This window comes from Prorops nasuta, unplaced genomic scaffold (assembly GCF_024137725.1).
Source record: "Prorops nasuta isolate Cenicafe-Biocafe unplaced genomic scaffold, Cenicafe_Pnas_1.2 PNAS00006, whole genome shotgun sequence".
In the NCBI taxonomy this organism is placed as follows: Eukaryota; Metazoa; Arthropoda; class Insecta; order Hymenoptera; family Bethylidae; genus Prorops; species Prorops nasuta.
This window is the reverse complement of record NW_027116803.1, coordinates 2575701-2600845: the sequence shown is the minus strand read 5'-3', so window position 1 is coordinate 2600845 and position 25145 is coordinate 2575701. Positions and strand designations below refer to the sequence as shown.

The following is a 25145-nucleotide window of genomic DNA, read 5'->3' as shown; positions in this document are numbered from 1 at the left end:
AGACTGGGCACATTTGAACATTCTCATTGGCTGGCTTGACTCAGCGATAGCTCGAACCTCGGGACATTCCAGGAACGGAGCACCCAAGGGTAAAAAAAGGCTCACTCCGCGCCATTATCTCGTCTGATTTTTCACGAAGCATAGCCCTAACACACCCTACGCCTCTTAGAAACCTAAACTTCTTTTTAAATCTTCACATTCCATTCAATGATCTGCCTCAAACACCTGACACTCCAAAATGCAGGTGAAATATTTTTTGGTGTTTTCACTGAAAACGGTGTTTTTTTTATATTTGGAAAATACGGCGTGTTATTTTTTGAAAAATAATTCTCTATCTTTTATCGCATCAATCTCTTAAACATTTTTTCATTGATCATGCGTAGGGAGTGAGATGATTTTGACACGACATTTGCGCACTGAAACGGCGCGGTATACAATATTGCCTTCGATTCACTGTGAAATTTTTGCACGCTTATTTATTGTTGCATCAGACTCTGTTTTTGCCAAACTATGCTATTTACCAAATTCTCGAATATTGAGAAGATTCTAAAATAATGTATGCAAAAATAATCTAGTAATTATAATTATTTATTATCAATAAAATTTACAGAATTAATAGTGAATATATTAAATGGTATTTAAAATAAAGAAATTCATGGGCCGCCTATATCTATTTCAATAAATTCAGAAAAGTATAATGGAATTTTAACTTTTCTTGAAAAACTATTTGATGGATTTATTGATATCATTACCAAGCTGAAAATTTTACAATCGGCTTAGTCCTGTAAATATGCAGGGTCAGTAATTTAAATTGAAGACTGCCAGAAAGGCCATTAGTGAATCACCAAATCTTTTAAAAATCTGGCAGCGTCATTCAAATGGTCTTTGCAATTTTAATAAACGTCGTTAAAAATTTATTCTGTAGAACAGAGCATTATATACTAATTATAGAGTGAAATAATAGATATCTGATCCTTAATGAGTGCAGAGTATTAAGGTAGTCTTCAATCACAATAGAATGATCGGCAGAGTCAGTCGGTAAGTCAGGAATTTCTTATTACTGAAGGAGCCAACCGAGTACGCAGCTTTGCCGCCTGTTGCAATTAATGAATTTGACTTTACTCAACGCAGTGACTTTTCTTTTGTTTTTGTTATAATTAGGTTCCCTAAAAAATGATCAATTACAACTACTGCAGTAAAATTAAAGATTTGAAAAAGTACATGTTTTAAATAAATTATAGAGATTGTGTAAATCAATTGAAATAGCGAGAAACCTTTTAAAATTTATTAAAAGAATTTATTTTGACAGGTGTATATATTCAATATCTTTTATATCGTCTTTTAAACTTTTTAAGAAATAAATTTTTTTGTTTTTTAATTTTTTATAGTAGGTGATACTATGAGAGGAATAATTCATTTTCGGCGGAAACTCCATATCTCCGTTCCACACTGCGCAATAGCACCTAGATACCCGTTCCGTGGTCCAGTAGTCTGTTTCCGGTCCTGCCGGAAGCAAGGACCGTAAATCGTAAGACTACTAATGTACGGACTGTATTAACAAAGTCCTCGATGAATTAACTTTTTCCTTTCACGCTCATGTCTCATCGTCATATATCATCTATGAATAAATTGTTGCAGTTAATATTTCACTTTCTTTTTATGGAATTTTTATGTAAGACGGGATGAAAGGATGGGTCTAAGAAGAATAACAGAAAATGAGATATAAATCTTCCGTAGTAAATATTAGCTTCATAGTTTCAATATCATATGTGATGTTATAACCATACTTTTGATCACTTTAGAACTTTGCAGCATTTTACCGAGAAGCTTTCTGCAAAGCGTGTACAAATTAGTTTTAAAATTTAAATAAAGTGTTGCCAGAGGAAAGGTAGAGAGTGACTATTTTTCTTCATACGTACATAAATATATTTGTAGGAAAATAAACCAATTGCTACTATTAGGGCTATAAATGTTATAAAGCTCCATCCAGGCCATGCATATATTGGTCCCTTCATTCCGAGGAAGGATGAGCTTTTCATGTATTTTTTACAAACACCCATTACTAAAAATTTGGTGAAAAAGAAAACAGTAATTTTAGAATATTATTACAAACATTTTGAAGGCCAGAACGAACTGACAATAAATTTTATTTTCCGAAATGAAGATGTATTAGCACTTAAAATTATCGACGTGATACGTCGATTAATCGAAATTAAATAAAAAGGAATGTTGATTGTTAATTTTAATTTTGTTTTTTCTCGATAATGCTACAGTTTTTTCTCTCGTATTATTTGTATTACCAATGGCGCGTAATCAAATAAATATCAAGTAACGTGTTTTCATTATATTAATTTTTCCTGTGGTGGAACTTATTTAGATTTGAACTAAGAAACACCAATAATTACCATGGAATGAAGTATAAGAAGGATGAATAACCAAATGTTATTATTAAATTTAACAACTTCTTACAATATTTATTATTATCAACAGTTATCAGTAAAGAGTCATATTTTTTTATTTACTATATAGAGTGTTAATTTAATTTTAATACACGTTTGAGGAAGCCTTGATTCGAGAGAGTATTAATACATTCCTAGCCATTTATGACAGAAATCGAAGTATCCTGCGCCTATTTACAGAACGGAAATTGATTCTGCACCGGAAACGAAGCGCCTACTGTTGCTAGGTACGCGGGTTTAATATATGCACCACACGACCAAAGTGCTAAATAGCTTAGATTGATCCGAATAATTTCAACAAACTTACCCAAATTACTTTAACCAAACCTATGCGCTAAATCTATTAATTATTATTCGCCAAGCGAGAAACGTTTGGTGCGAAATGCGGATTAATCCAGAATTCATTTAATCGTCGGTAAAACGATACTCCTACATATAAACGTAGCATACGCTCACACACATCTTTGAACACACATATAATACGCGCGCAGTACCTCGTAGAGGTCGGAAAACTGAGGTAAAATTCCGCGGTGCTGTAGACCGGAAAAGAGAAGGATTTCGTGAGAAAGCACATTGAACGTTCTTCGAACACGGGTTACTGAGCCACGGTTAGCCACAGAGGATCTTACTCGACCAGAGACAATCCCCCAATGTGATCCAACATGCTCTTACAGAGGAATTACTATTCTAACTGCTCAATTACCATGCGGTTTTTTTTTATTTTCTGCTTTGACTCTCTCTATAATAGATTAAAAATCTATTTACCAATTTATGCACTGAAGCTGGTATAAATATAGCATACTACGTGGAAACAATTGCTTTGTCTACAAATTGCTCCGATTATTTAATATATTATAGTAAATGTAGTACACATCAGTTTATATGTTATATGCAACAGCATGCTTTCGTTTATAATATAGATTTATGGCAGTTTGCTTTTGCATAAGATTTTCCGCTTAAAATTCTGTGGCTGTCGGGCAAATCTCTTAGCACTTTCGTTGGTTGCGAAAAGCGGTAAATATAGTATAAGTTGGGCTTGTGCTGACGTTGGTAGAAGTTCGCTGGGAGGTTAATATGCACCTCATCCAATCTCCACCAAGTCAATTGCCAGTGTCGTGGATCCATCCTGACTTCCCTTTATCTCTCACTTATCTCAGACTCTGCCCATTTCCGAGCATTCTCTTTACAAGCAAATGCCCTATGCGACCTTGCCCTCGTCTCCAACACAAGCTTTCCGAAATACCTATGCATAAGAGCTTCGTTTGGTAAGCACTTCGAATATTAACTGTATATATGTAGATGGGATCCAGCTTTAACCAAAAATCCATTCAGTTAAATAGAATTCTCATATTGCGATAAATTAAAGTTAGCATCTTGCACTCTATATACAATTTTACACTTCTTTTCAACGGTTCCTATTACGGGAAATGAACACGCTCGCTGATATTCGAATTTAATTTTTAAGGAAAAAACAGTTTTAATCGTATCACACTTTATTCCAAACCTACCGTGGCGGCGTAATAAGGTATCGCGTAAACTTTACTTTGCTTCCTTAAAAAACCAACTTTACGTATAAAGAAAATAAGGAAATAAGGTTTAATCGTTTGCGCCAACTTTGCTGTATTCAGCTCTATTTATGGCTTATTACGTGATGCAAACCGTAGAAAATTTTTAGCATATATTTTCTATCAAAACTATACTAAACCTTGCGTAGCTCTCGACTGGTTCTTGATTTTCGAAAAGACCAGTGCGACGAAACTGAATAAAAATGGGGCGAAAGTACGATGAAAGGAAAAGTAAATACAAGAGAGAGAGAGAGAGAGAGAGAGAGAGAGAGAGAGAGAGAGTGAGCAAGCAACAAGAATCCATGACGATAATTAATTTTATGCCGTTGACATACAGGGCTCGCAAGAAGGTGGAGATGCATGGAGGTGGTTGGGCGGTCCGCTATTTCTAATTACCATCCACAAGCGATGTTGCTGCGAGTAGAGCTGGCCTATGACCCTTCGTTGCCAGACAAGGCGTTTAATTGACTAGGTTAATTTCGACTAAACATTGATTAAAATTGGAGCTGGACACGCTATTCTCATTATATTCTGATTACTGTCTGCGCACTGATCGACACCCTCGGCTTAAACATGCATCATTAAGGCGCTTAAACCGCAATACACCGTTAGCACTATTATATGCAGCTTGATACAAATCATTCAGCACTGTGCTATTATTTTCCAGTAATCCCAATTTAATCCTACTGTTCCTTTTATAGATATCTGGCTTCCTAGGACAGGAATATTAATATAACCGTATGCCACGTTTGAGGAGAAGCGAGATTTGTGAAAAATAAGTAATTTCCTTTTTTTAATAAGGTAAAAACGGAAGAGGAGGACTGAAGTGAGCCGCGGACTGCGAAAGAGTGGAAAGAGAGGGTGAGGGTTGGGTATATCCAGCTTATAATGAACTCTCGAAAACTAACATGGTTGGTCTTGCGTGTACGCAATGCATACAGGCTCATACATATATTACACGGTAAATTTGCAGGGTGTCTTCTGCATAACGGTCAAGCCAAAATCTAATGAACGAATAAGGGTGAGTTAAGTAACAAGCTTCTAGAGTAGTACCTGAAGAAAAATCTAGTCTTTTAAATCTGTAATAATAATAATTTGCACACAACTATCCCTAATATCAAACTTGTGCATAAAAGATGCCTCCGTGTATATCGTAATCAAGATATATATACATATATACTTATACAACCATAGGAGTTGAGAAATTTCGAGGAAACTATAAATTAGCAATGAGCAATTTCTTCGACTACCTTCCACGCAATTAGCTTAATTTCCAGCGCACTGAGAGGAGGATGGAATCTTGATTCATTGGACTGTGTTCTGGCATTCTTCATATGTGAGCAGAGAAAGGGTTGCATTCAACCCTTCCTAACTCTTTAATACCTTGTGCGCAGAAGCTAATTCTATTGTTTCATACAAGCATCCAATAAGGGTGCCTTGTCGTCTACCGTTTATACCAGGTTATTGTGTCAAGCTTTTTGCTCTGTGCTCTATTCATTAAATTTTACAGGAATAGCCTAGCGATCTACTCTGTTTGACCAAAACTCTAATTGTTTTGTTATACGCTTGAGAAATATAAATGAATAATTGGTACGGTGTATTCTATTATTCAGCATTTTAGAGACCAGCTACGAGCGCCGATGCGTTAATAAATTTGTTACTTCTGCTACATATGACTGTTTGCTTGGAATTATGAAGCTAGCGGCTCGGTCAATTAGCATCGATCGCAATTATAGTAAATTGATAATTTCTTTGGTAAACAATTCAAGGACGCAAAGTAAATTGGAAGTTTGCCGTTAGCTGGGAAGTTCGAACCGAAGTACGAGCGTGCTGGGCGCTTATTGGTTGGCTCCCACGGTCGAAGTTCAAGAGGCCCTTCTGAGTAATATCCTATACCGTTCAGATCTGTGCTAAGTAAACTGATATGTTTATTGATTCCTTTAAGTTACCAGGGATGACTGGGCCTGAAATTCGAGCATGCAATTTGCTTCAACTATCGGGATTCCATCAGGTGTGCATGAAACTCGATTGCGATTAATAAGATAACTCTTGCTTAACATATTTTGCGAAAAGGACCGCAGGAAATGATTGTATTAAAGGCAATCTCTGTTGCTCGTCAATTATTTTGTTTGTCCACCACGTGTCGTACCTAAGAGGATTACAAGAGTTTTCAGTTATCTTTCGAGATGGTAACATAATATTCTGCTTTAATTATTGCAAACACATGCAAATATTATTCGCAAAAATTCGTGTCGAATTTCTATCAAGATTTACGCAATGTGTGGATTTCAATTCAATTTATCTATATACGTATTATGAAAGAAGGATGGAATTAAATATTTATACAAATTACACGTGGCAAGAATTTCTCCATGCAGTCCGTACATTACGTGTTAAATGAAAAATGGTATAAAATTTCAAATATACTGAGAAGTATGTATGGCTGTAGGGGTTTTGCAGCGTGTTAGATTACAATTTTTCTTTACGAATGTCTTCCTGTAGGACACGAGGTCCCAGGATTCCCTCGCTCCCAGTTGGTTATTGGACGTCTCGGGTTGTTAGACGGCAACGTCGAACAGCATAAATCAGCGTAGCGAGACATTTCGTGTATGGTAGGTGCGTTAGTTGGCCACCTTTGAAGTGAGTTAGGTATGCGAGATGTCCGCGACAGGAAGCAGCTAGGGCAGGGTTGAACCGAAGCGCAGGTCTGATGTATGTACGAGCGCTGTCTTCTATATAGACGCTCCGATAAAAGAAACAGGAAGCCAGCCATATCTCTATATATTCTCCTCAGACCTCTTTCCACCCTTCGCGTCACAGCAGATACGCAAAGAAATAATGCTGCGCGATATTGGAACAAGTTGCTCGCAGACTTTCCAAACCATACCTTCCTTACCACTTTTGAGTACTGCAGAAATGTAATCCAGAGAAAGTGCAATTTGTTATGTAAAATCTTCGAGCGAGCTTGTGAACTAGAAAGATCTCTCTATCGGAAAAGTTACTAACCACACTGACGGAATCTGTCCTTTTTTCTTCCCTTTCACCCCAACCCAGCGTCTCCATTTCCTCCCTGAAACTCCAGCTTTTCTTCGGTATCTCAGCATTCATTCTTGGATTGCTCCCAGTAAACTGTATGATTTTTTTTTTTGAAATTCCTATAACATATCCTAACTTTATACTCAAGATTCTAAGCTACGACGTTTACGCAATCTAGATAAATATAACGAGTATCCGCCATTGAAAAGTTATATACGCGTGACTCCTATAGTATTCTAGGACTCGTAAAACCAATAAGCCATAAAACATGATATCGGTATGTCGTAACCTTATCCTATATGCTTGTTATTCGAAGTAACCGAAGTTTATAACGAGGTGGGTGGGGTGCATAATATTGCATTTATCGTCCTCACGAAGGGCTTGAAAATAGTTTGGCAACCATAGTTATAATTAGTCCAGGGTAATTGGACTGGTTAGCTTCGGGATAAAAACATATACCTTTTGTGAAATTTGGATTTTTCGTCTCTCGCTCTTGTATATAATATTTTCAATAAGGCCAGTCGTCGTTTTTTCTAAAGCCACTCGTATTTCTGAACACGGACAAGTATTTTATTACCTGCCCATGAAATCCAAACGTGGTAACGCCAAATTGTTAGTTATTTCGATGCTCCGTTCTAGTAGCTTATAATCTCTTTAGGATTTCCACCATCAATTAGCCGAAAGCCGTTCTATTACCAAAATTGCGCGAGTCCAATCATCGCGAATAAGCTTCTGACCATTTTCATAAACGATGTATTTATTAGGCATATGATTTTCCGAGTGGCTACTTTACGTTTCATGCGCAACATTCAATTATCCACCTCGGAATAACAGGAAATCCAATAACTTTCTCAGTAAATCAGAGTCGAAATCCACTCCGATTCTGCATTCACAAAAGCCTCCAATGAGCTCCAGAATCCGAGTCGCCTAATGAAAAAATGTTGCTTAGGAAAAGAAGCAGAGAATTGTAGGATTGACAAAAGCAAGATGCAGCGGAGCTTTGGAAGGGAGCAAAAAGAGAAGATTTTCTTTCAGCGATTGTACGAGTAAGTGAATTCCCGAGATAAATAGTTTTCGGGTTATTTTTGCATCTAGCAAGGATAGTGTAGAACCGTGTTGGAAGATTAGTTGCTCTAGGGGAGGATGCAGGCCACAGGGAGATCTCAGTCAACAGGGAGATTTGCAAACTACGTTTCGGTATCACAATACCTTGGCGAAATATAGTGAGACGGGGTGTGGTGTGCGAGGGATTGGGGACTGATACGAGCCTCTTGGGGTTCGACTTAGGGCACGTGCGCGTTTCATGCGAGCTATTGAATAACTCAGCGTTGCCTCCAGTTCATACTTTCCTTCTTCCATTTCAATCTTTACCCATTCCTCGTCTGTTTCGGCAATGTCAAGTGAACCTTGAGCAGCTCGCTCCCAATAAGACGGTCTTCATCTAAAATGGATGAAAAAACTTCCACTCTATCTGAATTTTTGCAAAATAGGTCTCCATGGGAAAGAATCTTATCAGCGACACACCCATTGATACAAGCGTCGACAATTTTTGCGATAATATCATTGGATAGTTGGGGAGATCCTATTATTTCGAGACAATAACTATAGTACGTCGATCAACCTACATATCGTATGTTGCGTTTATGAGAAATTGCGTTTTTACAACTCAACGCGTAGAGCACCCTGCTGCACCATTGAAACGCGTATAATAATTTCAATGATCATTACCTCAAACAGAGTAGACGACAATAAGATAAGAGTATATTTTAACTGGCAGTGTCGCTAGAGCGAATTGCCAAAATGTTACGAGGTAAATTGGATTATTACATAGTTTCGAGTAAGCATCTCGCACTATTTCATAGTTTCGCGCAGTTGTGAAACCCCCCCACGTCACCGGTGCGGAAACTTCGTTTCCATTTCCGGGCTTGAGGCTTCCTCTGATGAACGGCAACCGCGTGATGAGTATTCTTAGTTGTAAACGCGTAGTCATTTAGCTGTGTATTGAATGTGCAATGCATACCGCAAATGTAAATAGCCGAATGGCCCCTTCTACAGTGGAAACTCTCATTGTCCCATTATCATTCGTCCGTTCCATTTCTAATACGAATCCTTCTCACAGCGATATCAGTATTTGCTGGACTAACTTACTGTAAACTCTACTCGCGATACGACACCTACGAAATTTCCAGCATCAGTATACGTCGTACGTCGTTCCAGCTATCTTGAATCCCTGCTTACTACCCAGATTTACTCTGTTCTTCACATTTATCTTTGCGCGAATTCGCCCCTCGTGTTTCATATATCGCACAGGGACATTAATATTTCCCATTGTCTCGGCCAGTCTTGTTCTTCTCTCTTAAACTCTGCCTAATTACCTGCAGTTGTATTATTCAAGCTATTCATAATACCAAAATTAAAATACAGGAATGCATATTCATGCTAGATGAATTTCTAACGGCTAATTGACTCGGCACGAAAGTTTATTTCACTCTTACTAATTTATTTTTGATACAGTATGTTTTTTCTCTTTGTTTCTGTTTTACCAAAAGTTTTTCTTCATTCTTTACCTTACCTCTTTCTGCCTCTTCCATGTCGCTTTCGGTTTTTGTCCATTTGTGCTTTCTTCCAAGGATCTTCTCCTCTTGCCTCTTCCGCGTGGAATAAAAAGAAGGTAAATACTCCAAGACTGTCTTCGGCTACATATGCGTTTGGCACGAATCCAAATTTTGCCGCGATCCTTATACCTATATTCCAGCATCCGGTCTAATACTAAAAGCAACATCGAGGAACGAAAAGTTTCCGTATTTCACTTCCTATTCCTTAGTTCTATAAAAAAAAAGCTTTATTTTTACTTGCTTCCTTAAGACTTTGATGAATTTCGGAGAATCAGATTTGAATGTGTAATAGATACTATATTCACGCACGATTTGGATTGTGTTGAATTATCAAAGTTACGCGAGTGCTCCAACATGGTGGTTTGTTCAAAACTCTACTTGCAAGATTTTTTTCTTATTTTTTCGAAAAGTCCTTCCTTTACGTATACATGCAAAAATCGATATTGGGGGATATTAAGATAATTTTATGGCTTTAAAGTTACAAAGCATTCACTGGTGAAAATAATACGCCACTGAAGACAATTTACAAAAAAAAGTAGTGAATGGTTTTTCGATATTTTGCGTTAGGATGAAGGAAGTCTAGCTCCACAAGATCATACACGATTGACTTTACGCTTTAGCTCGCTTTAGAAAGGATAACACGTTCTATAGTCGCAGCGAACGCGAAATGGCACTTAAGTCCCTATTTGCCTTATTTTTACGAGAATGCAGAGGTAGATATGTAGTCTGCGTAGGAATAGAGAAGGAGACTTTTCACTGTCTTCGATTGCAAGCTTTGTTTCCAAAGTAACATTTATTTAATGGGAAAACGAACTTTACAATAATTTTGGAAACTAAGATTCGATAATATAGTTTATAACAAATTAAGTGAATTTATAAGTTACATATATTATATTTCAAAGTATAAGATATACTATGCTCAAGATCTTGGATTGTTTTAGTAATCATCATCAATTAATCTCTCGATGAATTCCCAATCAGTGAACATTGACATGCGGGTCTGTTGTTATAACCAGCTTGCATGAGCGAATATCGTTTATATATCAGCAATGACTGAGCTGCTCGCTTTAAACTAATTTATCAATGGCCCTTCACTATCAAATAATTAGTGACAATGATCGTCAAGTTTCCATTTGATTGAAAATACATTTTTTCACAAGAGCTAATCGGGTTTCACCAAGAAATAAAGGCTAAATGTTTCTCTCGATGTTTATTTCCACAGGACTGTACTATTTACCATTTTTCATCTATCTGTACTATTCCAGTTCCAATCGCATGTCAAACTGAAAATTATTAAAAAAAAAAGTTGTTAATACACTCTACTCGGTTTTCCAATTAAAAAAAAAAAAAAAAAATGGTTTTTCAATAAGGGTAATCAACACAATTTTAATAAATATTTTATTAATACTTTAATATTTATAACAATAATTTATGTGATGTTTCGTTTATTACAATCATTAAACTATAAAGCAAATCACTTTAACAATCACATATTTTATGATAATGAGGTAAATCAATGTTACGAGGCTATAAAAATATAATCGTTATGTATATAACATTTACAAAATGTCGTGTGTATTCATTTGTAAAGTGTAATAACATATCTATAGAAAATATTTAATTATTAAAGTCAACATTTCTATATTTATTGCAGGAATAGAGTATCAAGTATTAACCTTAGTATGCTTCTATGAGCTTAATTATTAGGAACCTATCGATTTAAGATATACATATGTAGTGTCGGTAACATTACAATACAGTATTTTATATAAAAAGAGGTACCGCTCACTTATAATAGTTTTCTTGTATTATATTATTTACAGTATAAGGAACCTTAGATTTATAATAAACAAAGACACATCGATATAGCAATGACTGAAACTTATCTTTTTATCATAATCAGTTTGACGGGTACATCGCATATTATAAAACTTATTAGCAATGAATATATTGAAAAATTAAAATTAAAATAATATATATATAACATTGGGAAATAATAGTCTTTCTATATATCGTACATCTACCAATTTATCACACGCGTTACTTTATTTAATTCACTACAGTTCAATACTTGATACTTTTCCAAGTTGAATATTAAAATCAATAATGTCGTTGTTGCTCGACAACTCTATATTATAGTCTCAGCTTAGTAAAATTTATCAAATATAGTACGTAAGGCTCCTCGTGATTATTAATGCACAGCGCGTCCAGTTTGCATGAAAATAATTTACATTATTTATACATGTTATACTACTTAATTGCAAAGCATTGTTGCATATTCATCGAACGATGCTTTAAATCTGGAAATCAATTTTCTTCCTGCATTAACAAGGTCCTTCGCAGCATCAATAAGGATTTAGTCGCTATCCGAGAGAGCATTTTCCTGCAGTTGGTCGGTATCCTGACCGGTCTCTCCGTCAATCGTATACTTGACCTTGGAGTAAGCGTAAGAGGTACCAGACTTTTTAAAGTAGCAAAAGTAGACGAGACAAGCTGCGATTCCTAGGAGGAGGATGGAATTGGCGACGAAGAGAATGGTCAGTCTGTAGAACCAAACTGAAGATTGTATTTTCCAGGTGAGGGAGGAAGATACGCACTGGGACATCCCAATTCCGGTTGACAGGAGCTCGGCGTCCTCGTGGCAAGACGTGCAGTCAGTGTCTACGGGTCCGGAACACGAATAGCAGGAATAATGGCAGGTGGCACAGGCCCCTTTTTTCTTGTCGCGTAGAGCGTATGTGCCCTCGGGACATCGGGATACGCAGAGGCCATCATGGAGATACTCGTTCCGCAAACACTCTGAAAAATTATACACCACGTTCACGCCAGTTTCTTTTTTCTACCTCTCCTTCTTTTTCCTTTGTTTTTACGTCTTTAATTATTTCCACTATCTTCATGTTTTCGCTTTTACAGTCTCGTCTTGTTCCGTCTTGTTTCTTCAGCTTTTCTGTTTGTCCGTCTAATATGTTTTCTTGTTACCAAATCTGCTCTACCTTGGCACTTTTATGTAGTATAACTACGGTAATTCTGTGTGCTATTGCCTGTGACCTCGATTTTTAACATTTGCTGTAAATTCTACCGTTTTCCTTCGTATACAAAGAAATGGTTTTTGCATTGTTTTCGTTAGGTCTATTAAAAGCATTCGTGTATGACAATAATCACACGTACCAAATACATTTGTTCCGGTGTTTTGAAATACTACAAAAATATTTCGATTTTCCTATTCTTTGCTTTTTCTAAAAATAACTTCGAATGCTTAACGAACTACATGCTAATTAGTAGAAATTACAAAGAGAATGTATTAAATGAAGTACGTGCAGAGGTAGATACAAAAGCAACGGAATAAAAATCCATGAGAAATGTATATACAATTTTATAAAACGACTTAAGAGAGAACATTTTCAAACAAAATATGGATTCAGCAGAGAAGCAAAACTATAGTATCAGTGAGATTTTAAGCGAAAAAAGATTTCTCTCACAGGCACAAGCTTAGAAAGAAAGCTAATAGCAACATAAAAAGACATGCAAACATTCATAGACTTAAACGATTAAAGTAATTGCAGCGATAAAAAATGATATAGGAAATCAATTAAAGTTTTAATAAGTCAACTAATTGGCATGGTATGACAAGTTACAGTTGCGAAGTAAAACGTGGAAAACTTCATATATCATTTAGTGCTGGCAATTGAAAGGGTTAAATTGGAAAAAATATAGAACAAAGAAGAATTAAGACTCACCGTGCTGGTGAAGCGATCAGGGATAGGTCTTTTTATTAGTTGTACGTGTGTGGTAGTGGATGTGGATGTGGTGATGATGGTGGTGGTGGTGGTGGCTGGGCTGAGAAAATCCGCACCGCAACTCGCCCATGGAGACCCCAATAAGTACCTAAATACGTTTTGTCAACCTGCTTTGGACTGGAAAGGATAAAGCGACACGCACCAGCTCGACATAATTATTTTATATGTTTTTTCTTTTTGATCCTTTTTCTAATTATCTCATATTTATTGAAATTCTTCTCGAACTTATTGCTTTTGGTCCTATTATATCAATAATACCAACTCTAGTTTTCCTAGCTTTTTAGACAACCACAAGAACAAATAAAACGAGATTTACAATATACAATATGAGTTGAATTTTTATAAATTGCATAATGCTGATAACAACAAATTTTACGAAAATTCTTGAGCTAAGCAATGGTATAGGTAATTCTGGTGAAAAATGATAATAGTATAAAGACTATAGGACAGAGAACATATTTGAAACTTTCGTAAACTCTTTTACAGCCCAAAACCATGTATGCCCAAAATTACTTCCATTAATAACTCAAGCTGAATCACTGCAGTTGCCGCTGCACGTAAATCTTAAACACCCAACAGTTCATTGCAGCTCCCAATTGTGCAGCGTTCAATTTGAGGGTGTCTGCACAGGCTAATCGTCAAATATCTGAGAATTATTACCGGCTGGTTGATTAATGACGTTATCTCGCAGCAAAAGGTTAAATAATGTTTTTAAACTTTTGATGATGTAGTTACATTATTGTAAATCGATCTATTAAAATGTTAATCAAAGACAAGAAATGTTAAGTTTTAATAATTACATTTTTTTCTCATATCAAATCTTTCAATAGACTTGCACAGAATAAATAATATGCAGGCAATTTCTGTTATAATGAAAAGTTTAGATTGGCAATCCAATCTTTCAGTCATTTCAATTTATATTTTCAGTTATTCCATTTCCAACCAATTTGACAATTAACAAATAGAGATGCTAGCAAATTGAATATTTTTTAACCATTTGCAGATGCTGATTTCATATTGAAAATTATTTGAAAAAAGTGAAGAGACTAAGAGCGGGTGCAAATTTCAGAGCCTTCAAAAGCTTGTTCAAAGAGAGAAAATTATTAAGTGACATTCATTGATAAGTGATTATAGCAAAATATACAGCAAAATGTTGAAATTATTCCATGCAGTTTAATTGCTTTATATTTCAGCTAACTCGATCGCTATTTAATCAAGTCTGGATCTATATTAATGCTGGTAGTTTTTCTCAAAAATACCAATAATACTTTAAAATTCATTTCACAAGTTATTTAGATGTTAAATATATACATCTATAAAATTCTCTCTCCAACCTTGTTACTATCTTCAAGTGATTGAGATTAAAATATCATTGTCAATTATTCAGGAAATTCTCCTTTTTTAATTCTTCCTTGATATACAAATTTCAATATCGCATACAATATGTTATCCATTGAGTTGCGGTAGCTTATATATAATATATTATGTATATGTATACATAAATGTATGTGTCAAAACGCCGCACCATTCAGCACGCGATTACCGCTCTTCCCTTGTTGAATTTTAGAAAAAAGCTTGAAAGCGCGCCCAATCTCTATGGGAAACGAAAGGGAGAGCGGTTTTTCAGGGTTCGATCGAGACAAGAGGCGATCGCACCTTGAAAGTTTTTCATCGGGCTTTTGTTATAATATATATATATATATATATATATATATATATATTTATATGTATGTATATAACTTAAGATATGTCGCCTCTCCGAGTAACGATACATTTTACATTACATACAAACATTTACAGTAGATACATCAGGTAAAGTTATGGCTAGCCAATCCACGAAAGAACAATTCTAGATTTCATTCTCTCCTCCATTAATTTTACCTTCAAGCAACCCTCAGTTTCTCGCTAAACTTATTTTATTTATTTATAACATTACACACAAATAAACAAATCGACATTTTAACGATAAATGGTTTATTTACTATCAATAGGATTAAATTCATTTTGCAAAATGTCAATCCTGTGTGATTCAAGACAATACACCATTTCTATAAAGTCAAAGGAACGAGCAAGCAGGGTATTGGATTATTTAAAGAGCGAACCAACATCCTGTATAAAAACTCGTTGGAAACATATTTTCTGAAATATAATGTTGAAAAACTTTTAAGGACTGCACGGTTACAGAGATGATATTTGATAAAAAATTCATCGTTATTCTGATAAAAATTTGAATGTAAAAGATGTGGCCACGAAACGTAAATATAAGTAGAAAATGTGTCGTACAGTATTTGAAAAGTCGAAACCCACCTTAAAAACTTTGCCTTTCTACTTTTGTGCGCGGTTATTTACTTATAAAGATTATTGTCATGGGTGAGTGCCGTTAGAATTATCACTATGATAAATGTTACAAGAAAGTTTTTTCTTTATTCTATTTAAGTTTTGGGAGTACTTTACGTAAAAGAACAAAGTAATAACGATGTATTGTAAGAAAGATTGAACTTCCTTTCAAAAAATTGTTTCTCTACCAAACGAGACAACAGAAAACGCAAAATAGATTATAAGAATAGGGAGAAATTAAGGAGAAGTTGCAAGAGAGATGTAACCAATGTGAAATCAAACTGCTCTATCGTGCTTTGGCCGGTACTGTACATTTCGAACGATATATTTTATTCCTGAATGAAATCACATTAAAAATCATCTTCCACATTGACAATTCGCATTTACACCATACATAAAGTCAGATCTCAAAGTTCATCACATTAATCTTTGCCTTAATTGACTTCTAGAAATCAAACTAATAATTATTTATAATTCGTCCGTACTTTCATTTTGTCATATTCGAGCAAATTTTCTCCTTGTGAATGTTATATTTCTTCCAATTAATACTAGCGGTAAAAACAGTTTGCAAGTTTTTCAAACGAGCCAAACTTGTTGAAAATGTAAAATACGCGGTTCTTCCGTTCTTATGTATCATTATTACACGTCCTATATGGGTTTTCCCTATATGTACATTTTATAATACATATGTATATGTATACAGTCTTTTTCTTCTAACGGCGGTATTACAGGAGCTGACTACGCGTGTTATTTGACTGTAGCGCTAACATCAGTATTTTATATTTCGTTTAATTTAGTACTAAAAGTAGTGAGGGAGGCTGGTTATGAGAAAATAATAATTATAATGAACAGCGAAGGTTATTAAACGAAAAGAGAGGAAAATTAGCGCTTTAAGATTTCATTAAACTTGATAGCAGAAAGTGCTGCGGTCAAATAACCCGAATCTCATATGCCGTTGTTAGAAAAAAACCCTGTATGGAGTAGGATATCTTTACAGCATACATGATGCGCACAGAATAGGTAATATTTAATGCCTTTTATGCATTTTATGCAGAATAAAACAGTGTATGATACAGTTCAGAGGGGTTTTGGCATGAAACAAAGATCTGTGTCCTTACAGTATTAAAATGTTAACCTATATTTTATGTACTTGCAAACTAGCCTGAATATTGACAAAACTAGACACAAATTTAAAGTTTGTGTGTGTAATTGTGTCGATGTTTAGGCTAGTAGGAGAACACCCTTAATCTATCACCGGTGAACTTATCTCTTATCTATTTCGGCTTGTATCTCATTATTTTGAGGCGGCTAGGAAAAACAATCAACAAGAAAGGCGCTTGATGGATTTGCTTGGAAAGAATCTTGAAGGCTAACGTGCAACTTGGACGATTCGCTTAGATAAAAAAAAGAAAGGGTAAAAAAAGAATTAGCGATTACCGATATAATCTTTACTTTAAAACTAGCGTGTGTTTCTTGATATGACGTGGTTTTTGTTTTGACATCACCATTCCATACAATTTAAGAATTGAAATGTTATAAATTATTTTCTCATTCTATTATTATAAGAATACACACTAAATAATCACGAAGGATACGGATAATCCTGATATGAAAAGAGAGAAGAAAAGCGTAGTATTTTCTAAGTACACAAATAATTTGATAATTTAATCTAAAAAGCGACGTTTCGGCGTAACTAAAAAGTAGAAACCTTTCAGTATATATGTTTGCGGTTTTGTATTCTCTATAGTCATCAGAATAATGCATGATATTTGTGCTACGCTTCGCAGTAAATAGAACCTACAGAACTGAAGAGGGACAACAATAATAGTGATTTGCCAATTTCCCTATTTATAATTGAATAATAGATCAATGATAAACATATGTTAATGAAATAAAAGAGGAAAGATTTGGATAGAATTTTGTAATCGAATGCTGCGCATATTTGGTGTACTCATAGAAATTCACGAACAGTTGGTATTTAAATAAAATAATTATAAATTGTAAAAAAAACGATTTTTCACGATTAACGTTTTAGCTCCAGGAATATAGTAGATATAAAACGATTATTTAATTATTTAATAATATTATATACTGTCTATTAAATATCTACAAATAAATTACACAGAGAAATAATTAAATCACACTCGCAAAATGCCTAATCACTTCGTTGTCAAAGATATGATGTTAGATTTATCCTAAAAAGATTACAACTGTTGATATGCTGGAAGACATTGAAATAATAGATGAAGCTTATTGCGATACAGACTTACAAATAAAATCATATTTATATAGTATATATAAGCGCTTCGTAATAGTTATTCACAGCTATTCACACGTGGAGCGTTTAATCGTGAAATCCTTTAATAGTAAATAGCTAATATTGCTGAAATATCACAATCGTGGTACACTTTATTATTGCACCTTAGTAACTACTAATTAATCAACTGATATGTTAAACATTGAACAATGTTAATTGATTGTGAACAAATTATTTTATTTATTTACGATCTCATATGTATTGTGCTACTCAGCATTCGATTACAATATTATGAAATATAAAGATAATAATAACAATCGTTAACAAACTAATATAGCCCGCTATAAATTCGCGTGAAACAATGATTAGCGATCTTTAACTTACCTAAACTATTAATCTAATGATAAGAATATGACACTGTTTCTATGTGAATTAAATACGCGAAGGAACTATATTCTTGGTGTACGGAAAGGGGATAGGTATAACAATGAGGATAAAGGATAATATAAAAACAGGAAGTCGAGGCAAATATTGAATCACGAAAGCTTCAGCAATCAGGTTGAAAACTCATAAAACGAATCAAAGGCGAGTACAAAATGGTAAAGGTTAAAAAGAAGGAGGCGGTTTGTTACGAATCCACTTTGAGATATTTCAGTTACAGACGTTCATTAACTTTTCAGCACGATACTGCAATACAGGTAAACTAAATTTCATCAAATTTCATCATATAACACACATGAACTTTTTGCAAGGAAATTGATTATGTGTTAATTTACGAATTAACACATAATAGAGCTTCATGATAATAAAGTTTTAATTATCGAATCACTCTTTGTGTGCCGGAAATCCACCTTTGAACCAATGAAATTTCTAAACTCAAAATTGATTAGAATACTACATCTCTAGCCTGAAAAATAGGACAGATTTCAGTCTGAGATTTGGAGCATTGCACGTGAATCCGAGCTTCCGAATTTTTTAGCAAGTATCAATCGTGAAGTTTTTTACTGCGATCTGTAGCTGGGCAAACTTGAAGGAGTATAAGTGTTAAGAAAAAGAAAAAGAGAGAGAGAGAGAGAAAAGAGATTCAGCTGTGAGTTCGAACTTCTGTCAACGCGATTAATTAAACGCGAAAATCTGATTTTAGTTGGAGGATGGAAGTTATCTTTGATGGATGAAGATCATTAAAACATCGTCGGTTGGCTCTTCCCTGATTCACGAAATGCTTGCGTGCTTTAATTTGACGAGTGTGGCCACTTGTTTATGACGAAGTAGGTCATCATCGTGTGCAGCAGCTATTCAACCAGCCGACCGACCGACTCCCGATTCCCTTTTATCCTAGTATACCATCCTCCCCCCTCCATCCCTCCTCTTATCCCTTCTCGTCCGACCTGAGTCACTTGAACGGACAGCAAAATTATTTGCGGAAACTTCTCGATGTCTTCCACAACTGACGTTTGCGCTCAGCTCTTCTTTTTCACAGTGAATTACGAACGAAGCTTTTTGATCGAGACCCTCGCACGTTCGGAAACTTTGTATCGGTTATATAAATTTCCGGTCAATATTGATGCCTGCTTTTCCAATCGATGGGTTCCATTCGCATTCGCGGAAGTTACTCTTCCTTCTTCGAAAAATCCTACGCGCTTACCTCCATAAAGCCTTCTTTAATTAAAACCTGTATCACTCGATACAAATTTCTCTGTATAAAAATTCCTGTGTGTCATATATTTTGTTGCCAAGTTCAAGAGAGCATTAATCAAAAAGGAAGTCGACATTTAAAATATAGAGTAAAATTTTTCACACTTGAGAAACTGCAAGGAGAAAGTACCAAGTACTTTGTTAATCCATAGAATGGACTGACGTCTCTTCCAAACCATTAAATCTACCGAATCTGTGTACCTATATAAATATTCTACGTCAGTACAAGAGTTTTAGAATGTTTGTTCGTTTACATCTTTCGATTCATTTTCCAAAAAATAATGGAACTATAAAAATTTATAGGTACTAATGTGTCAAAAAATAATAGAAAAAAATTATTCATGCAATGCACAACATCAATTTCACTCGTGATTATACTTGATCGTCTCTAAATATACTATTTACAAATATCGAGCATTCGATCCCGATTAAGTAAGCGGCTGTTCTAAATTTATTAGTAAATATCTTTTGAGCAATTTCTATATCCATCGACTCCAAGGCTCCGATTAGATTTTTTCATTCGGCAGTGCTGAAATTTCAGTGACAATTTGTTCGTTCGAGGAATCAATTAAAACGTGAATGATGCAATGGTTTGAGATGGAGATGGGAAAACTTATTTTTCAAAGGAAAAAGTGTTGAAAGTCTAGCAGGAGATTGAGTTGGGATCATTTATATCTCGTAGAGGAGCGTTGGGCGTTTGCTGATCCCCGCCTGGTTTTCAGTCACCTGCGTTGGTGTACCCTTGCACGTTCACCGGTTTTACTAAATTTACGCGAGGTCTCTTTCCAGAATCGTAATGGTTCTAGAAGCTTTACGAACCTACGAGTACAGTGAATCGAGAAAAGCATAGCTACGTCTGCCCGCGACGCGATACAAAAGTTAGAAAATTTATCTACACTCCTGAAAACAGTAGGCAAAGTGCTTATTGCTTCAAATTTGCCTGCTTCAACACCAATTTTATCATCACGTTCGAGAAAAGTTCAATCAAAATTTCCTCTCAAATGCCTTGCTGTATCACAGTTTAGTTGCAATTAATATTTCTGCAGTTGATTAAATTAAAATACAATGTTCTAAAATACTCAAGGATAGCTTGAGCAATTTCCATTTCATCTCGAGAGTTTAGAATTCGTGGATAATTGTATATTAGCAGAGAAATGTTGAAGCGTTAGCGACGTTTGCTTGGAACTGTTGTCTATTCAGGCTAACATGGTATGCAACTGTACCTCGACTTTGACTTTTTGTCTACTGTAAATACTCATAATATGCAACGGCAGTTTCACACAGTGCTTTTCTAATTACCTTTGAAAATATCTCGACAAAATGGCTGCGTAATTAAATATCGAACTTGACAGCACTAAATGTCAGCTTCCTCTGATCTTTCCACTGACCAATGAAACTCCAACTCCAACAGCGTAAGATTATATTGTCGTTGTTTATGCCTAATGATAGCTTCTAGCCCTCGGGGAAGCGTAAGAAGCCACGTATGAGGATGAACGAGTTAGGAGAAAATAGATTAATATTCGTTATCAATATAACTATGAGAGTTCGATTGGCGAAAATTAATAATCATCCCTTAACTCACCAACGACCCGCATTTCAAAAACATATATTCGGTCGTAAATGGGTTAATTGATTTACGAAAATCCTCTTCTTTTCATTTTGAAAAAAGAAACACTTCTTTTATGCATAAATTCCGACGTCGTATCAATCGCACTTTTGCATCATCATTCGTACTTTCAAATGGTGGATAGTGAATAATCTTGAAGCAGTAAATTTCAAGTTTTATCCGATCAGTTAAGGCTGCTGACCGCTAGATTCGACCTGGTTGTCACTTCACTGTATGAACATTTATTTTTGGCGAGTGCCGAGCTCTCCTCGACATTCTTCAAGATTAACGCGTTATAAGGAAGAAGAAGCTTAATTGAATTTAACGAGTACCAACAGGGTGCAACATCCCTGCTTTTTCTGTTTAGACAAGAATCTCCTAACGTTTCGTCATTTTGATGTTTTTTTTTTTAAATATTTACTAAAAGAAACAGAGAGGAGGGCACAGTGGTGTCGATTAAATTCCACGAAGCTTGATCAGTCTGTAATTTACGGATTAGGCTAATCTAACGGCAGACACAATAATGAGCGACTGGTTTGTGCTCCCGGCGATGAGCACAAGTTTGCAAGAGCCTTCCCTTCCGGAGCAGCGAGAGGAACCTCTGGGATAGTATATAGCAAACATGCTCCGCCAGGCACCTCGAGGTCATTGAACTGTCCGGAAGGGTAGGGTTAAAGGGAAACCGGAGACACCAGTGGAAAGTTGATGTTCCCCGTGAAAGGAGGAATCGCGAAGATTCGAAGCTCGTGAGTTCCCAAGTCCGTAAAGCTCGGGTATCATGAGCACTGCTGGCAAAGCAAAGCTTTCTCAGGACTGAGGAGGGTTGCGGTGTCTTTTCGTTTCGCAACAGTCCGTTTGAGAGACAAATGCAAGTCTTGGCTGAGCAAGTCTTGCCAGCTGGGCTCTCCCAGCAGGTATGCTAGAAGGAGAAGAATGAGACACCCACCTAGGCACTTGCCACTTCCGGCATCTATCGTCGCACAGCTCTCCGAGGTCTGATTCGCCGCCATTGGTCGTTGAACTTCTGGATGAGATACTCGATTCACCTGCTGACTTCCCGTCCAAGGATTTCCCTCGCTACTTGCCAAATTTTGCCTCGCGTCCGCAGCTGTATTATCCTGCAAGTCCTGAGACACCGATAGTCCTGGCTTGTCCTTGTCGAGATCATCGAACTCCAGGGACGTCTCTGTACCATAAAACACCAATTTCCACTCCTCCAAAGTATCTATAACAAGGTTATAAAATATTATTTCAGTGGATGCCCTCGATCTTTCCAAGTAACACATGCCAAATCTACTACACTTTGCAAAACGTTTAAGAAATTTTACGATAAGCCCAAATCATATTTTTGCGGTTCTCTATGTGATTAATAAAAAGTGTAACTTGATTTAAAGCAGGAGTAATAATATTACATGGTAGAGACGTACGTGGTGGCAAAAGTTGAAATTTGTAAAGGTGAATTTGAAAGAAAAAAGATGTTAAAATGGTATGGTGAAAAGGGTGCATGATAGAAATTGCTGGTACACGTATTTTTATTTTACAAGCAACGACATTGTTTTCGTGAATTCTACGAAAATAATAACATGACATGCTGAATGTGAAACAAGATAATTATGGTGGAAATTTTCAACGTTGTTAGGTATGCGACGGATAGGATGTGTAAAAGGGTATTGCATGCAACGAGTCTGTAAACACAAAGGATATATTGTCAGGCGTTACCTGAATAAGATGATAAAAAGTCTTTTTTGTCGTTAATGAAAGATTTATAATGATAAATGGATGGTATATTTAATCACTAAAAGCTTTTATGATTAGTAAAATAGGTATAATGTATTAGTAAAAGCATGTAATGAAAAATATATGAAGGTATATGGTGTTCATATTGATTATAAAATAAAGTTGGTGTAATCTCGTGCGAGCTCTTAGGAAGTTTTATAACACTGATTACTAATATTTCATAAAACTTTGGAATCCTCTTTAATGGACGAATCACCATAGTATCGATTTTACAGCTTGGGTCTGCACAGGTTCGGATTAAATGAGATCTCATTAAAACAGTTGCTTATTCGATGAATCTGCGTTGGATGGAATACAGTAGTTTGGCCTCGAACCGAGTTTGAAAAGAAAACAGTTTCAAAGTCGAGCAGAGAAAACTTATCCGAACGAGGAACTTGGGAAAAACTGATATGGTTGCCTATTTGGATTGCAAGGAGCAACTTTTACCGCACCGCTTATCACTTACGGGCCTTTTAAAGGTTTTTCTTAGACTTTAGAGGAATCCTCTGACTAGCCGTTAACACTTTCTCCACGTGATCGATACTCGTAAACAGGTAGCCAATTTCATTTCGTATCACGTGCACAGAAACGAATGGCTCTTTTGAGAACTATTCTTTCTGTCAAAATCTTTCTTATTATTTTTCTAAAATATCTTGACATTTCCCCAGACCGCCTCCTATTCGAAAAATAAATCAAAAACTGTTTTTATGGCTTTCTACAAAATTGCTCTCTTTGGAATTTATTAAGCGCCATTTAAATTTTTACGTAAGGAGTAGATAAATAAAAACACATGCGTCTTCTCTAAACAATATTTTCAGGGTTTTATTAATACTTTCTTAAAAATATAAAATATTGGTAGAATTTTATGTGTTCTTTGGAATTTTTACGAGGAGGAAAACGCGGCGGGTGATTTTAGTTTTAAGGCCTTCGGGTTTTAGCGACAGCGTATCAAGTTGCACCTGTATACGAGACCCGACACATTTTCGATGTGTACTTCGCATAATCTACGCCCATGGTTCGTCATATAGGAGACTCTGTAGTACCCAGGTTTCCAGACCAAGCGATTCTCCTTTTACGAGTCCCGTTAGTGCGTTCTCGAATACGTTGTGTTGTCGTTTCACCCACGAATCCAATAACAAAGACGATCCATATTCCACGATATAACATTTACCTGTTTATTTCAAGTGTATACTCTGCAGAGACTTCATAAACAATGATGCAATCTTTAGCAAGGATGTCTCGCTTTTAATAATAAAAGCAAAGCTCGGAAATACAATATATATATATATATATATATATACGTCAACGGCGCTTTGTTTACGAAGACTTAACATAATTATATAAATGCAAAATATTGCGGAATTCGGAGCTTTTAGCAAATTTTACGAATGAAGCCAGTTGCTCTTAGGATTCGTTGGTGGAATTAAACGGAGAGCTATAGCTTGGAGCTGCGCGGATAGATAACGGTCAGAGGGGGAGGGGGAGGGAGGGAGAGAGAGAGAGAGAGAGTAGATACAATGTAGCCGCTCGAGGGACGAAGGGTGGAGGCGTGGTGGAAAGAGAAGGTTGGTGGCGCCGACGGAAAATTAATAAAGCGTCACGACGCCGCCGGGAAAATTTCAAACCAGCGCGATAAGAGAGGATGGAAAGAGGAAAAGGGCGCCATCAACTAGTGTGACAAGGAGAGGAAACCGAGAGGGAAGGAAAATAAAGGGAGGGACCAAAGGAGAGAGAGAGAGAGAGAGAGAGACGCGAAGGACCGAAGAAGCAGTTGAAGCTTCTCAAAATGCTGCGACACACCCTTTCCGTCGACTTTTTCAAGTCCCATAAACATTCGTAGCTCGCAGCTAGCAACATAAGTAAGCGGTATTAAACGCTAAATCAAAGCTAAACTAGCTGTGAAATAATACCTCCTTTCTGTTTAGTTAAAATGTATACGTAAGCCAATTATTTAGCTTTTTGCCATGCAAGATCGGAGCTAACTCCGCGGGCAAGCGAGAAA

The 25145-nt window shown here is 36.0% G+C and overlaps 1 protein-coding gene across 4 annotated transcripts in view; it reads right to left on the bottom strand.

Annotated features, from left to right (window-relative positions):
• Positions 1-10436: 10436 nt before the first annotated feature.
• Positions 10437-25145, bottom strand: part of LOC136774581 (furin-like protease 1) — a 104026-nt gene continuing 89317 nt past the window's right edge. For 3 of the 4 annotated variants that reach the window (XM_066728985.1, XM_066728988.1, XM_066728986.1), the window contains 2 exons: positions 22314-22592; positions 11106-12474 (listed from right to left, as the gene is read on the bottom strand). In XM_066728985.1, the coding sequence (XP_066585082.1) occupies positions 12032-12474; positions 22314-22592 (722 nt within the window). In that variant the 3' untranslated portion in view covers positions 11106-12031. Of the gene's footprint in view, positions 10959-11105; positions 12475-22313; positions 22593-25145 lie in introns of those variants that run through there. The other variant, XM_066728987.1, reaches the window with a different exon arrangement.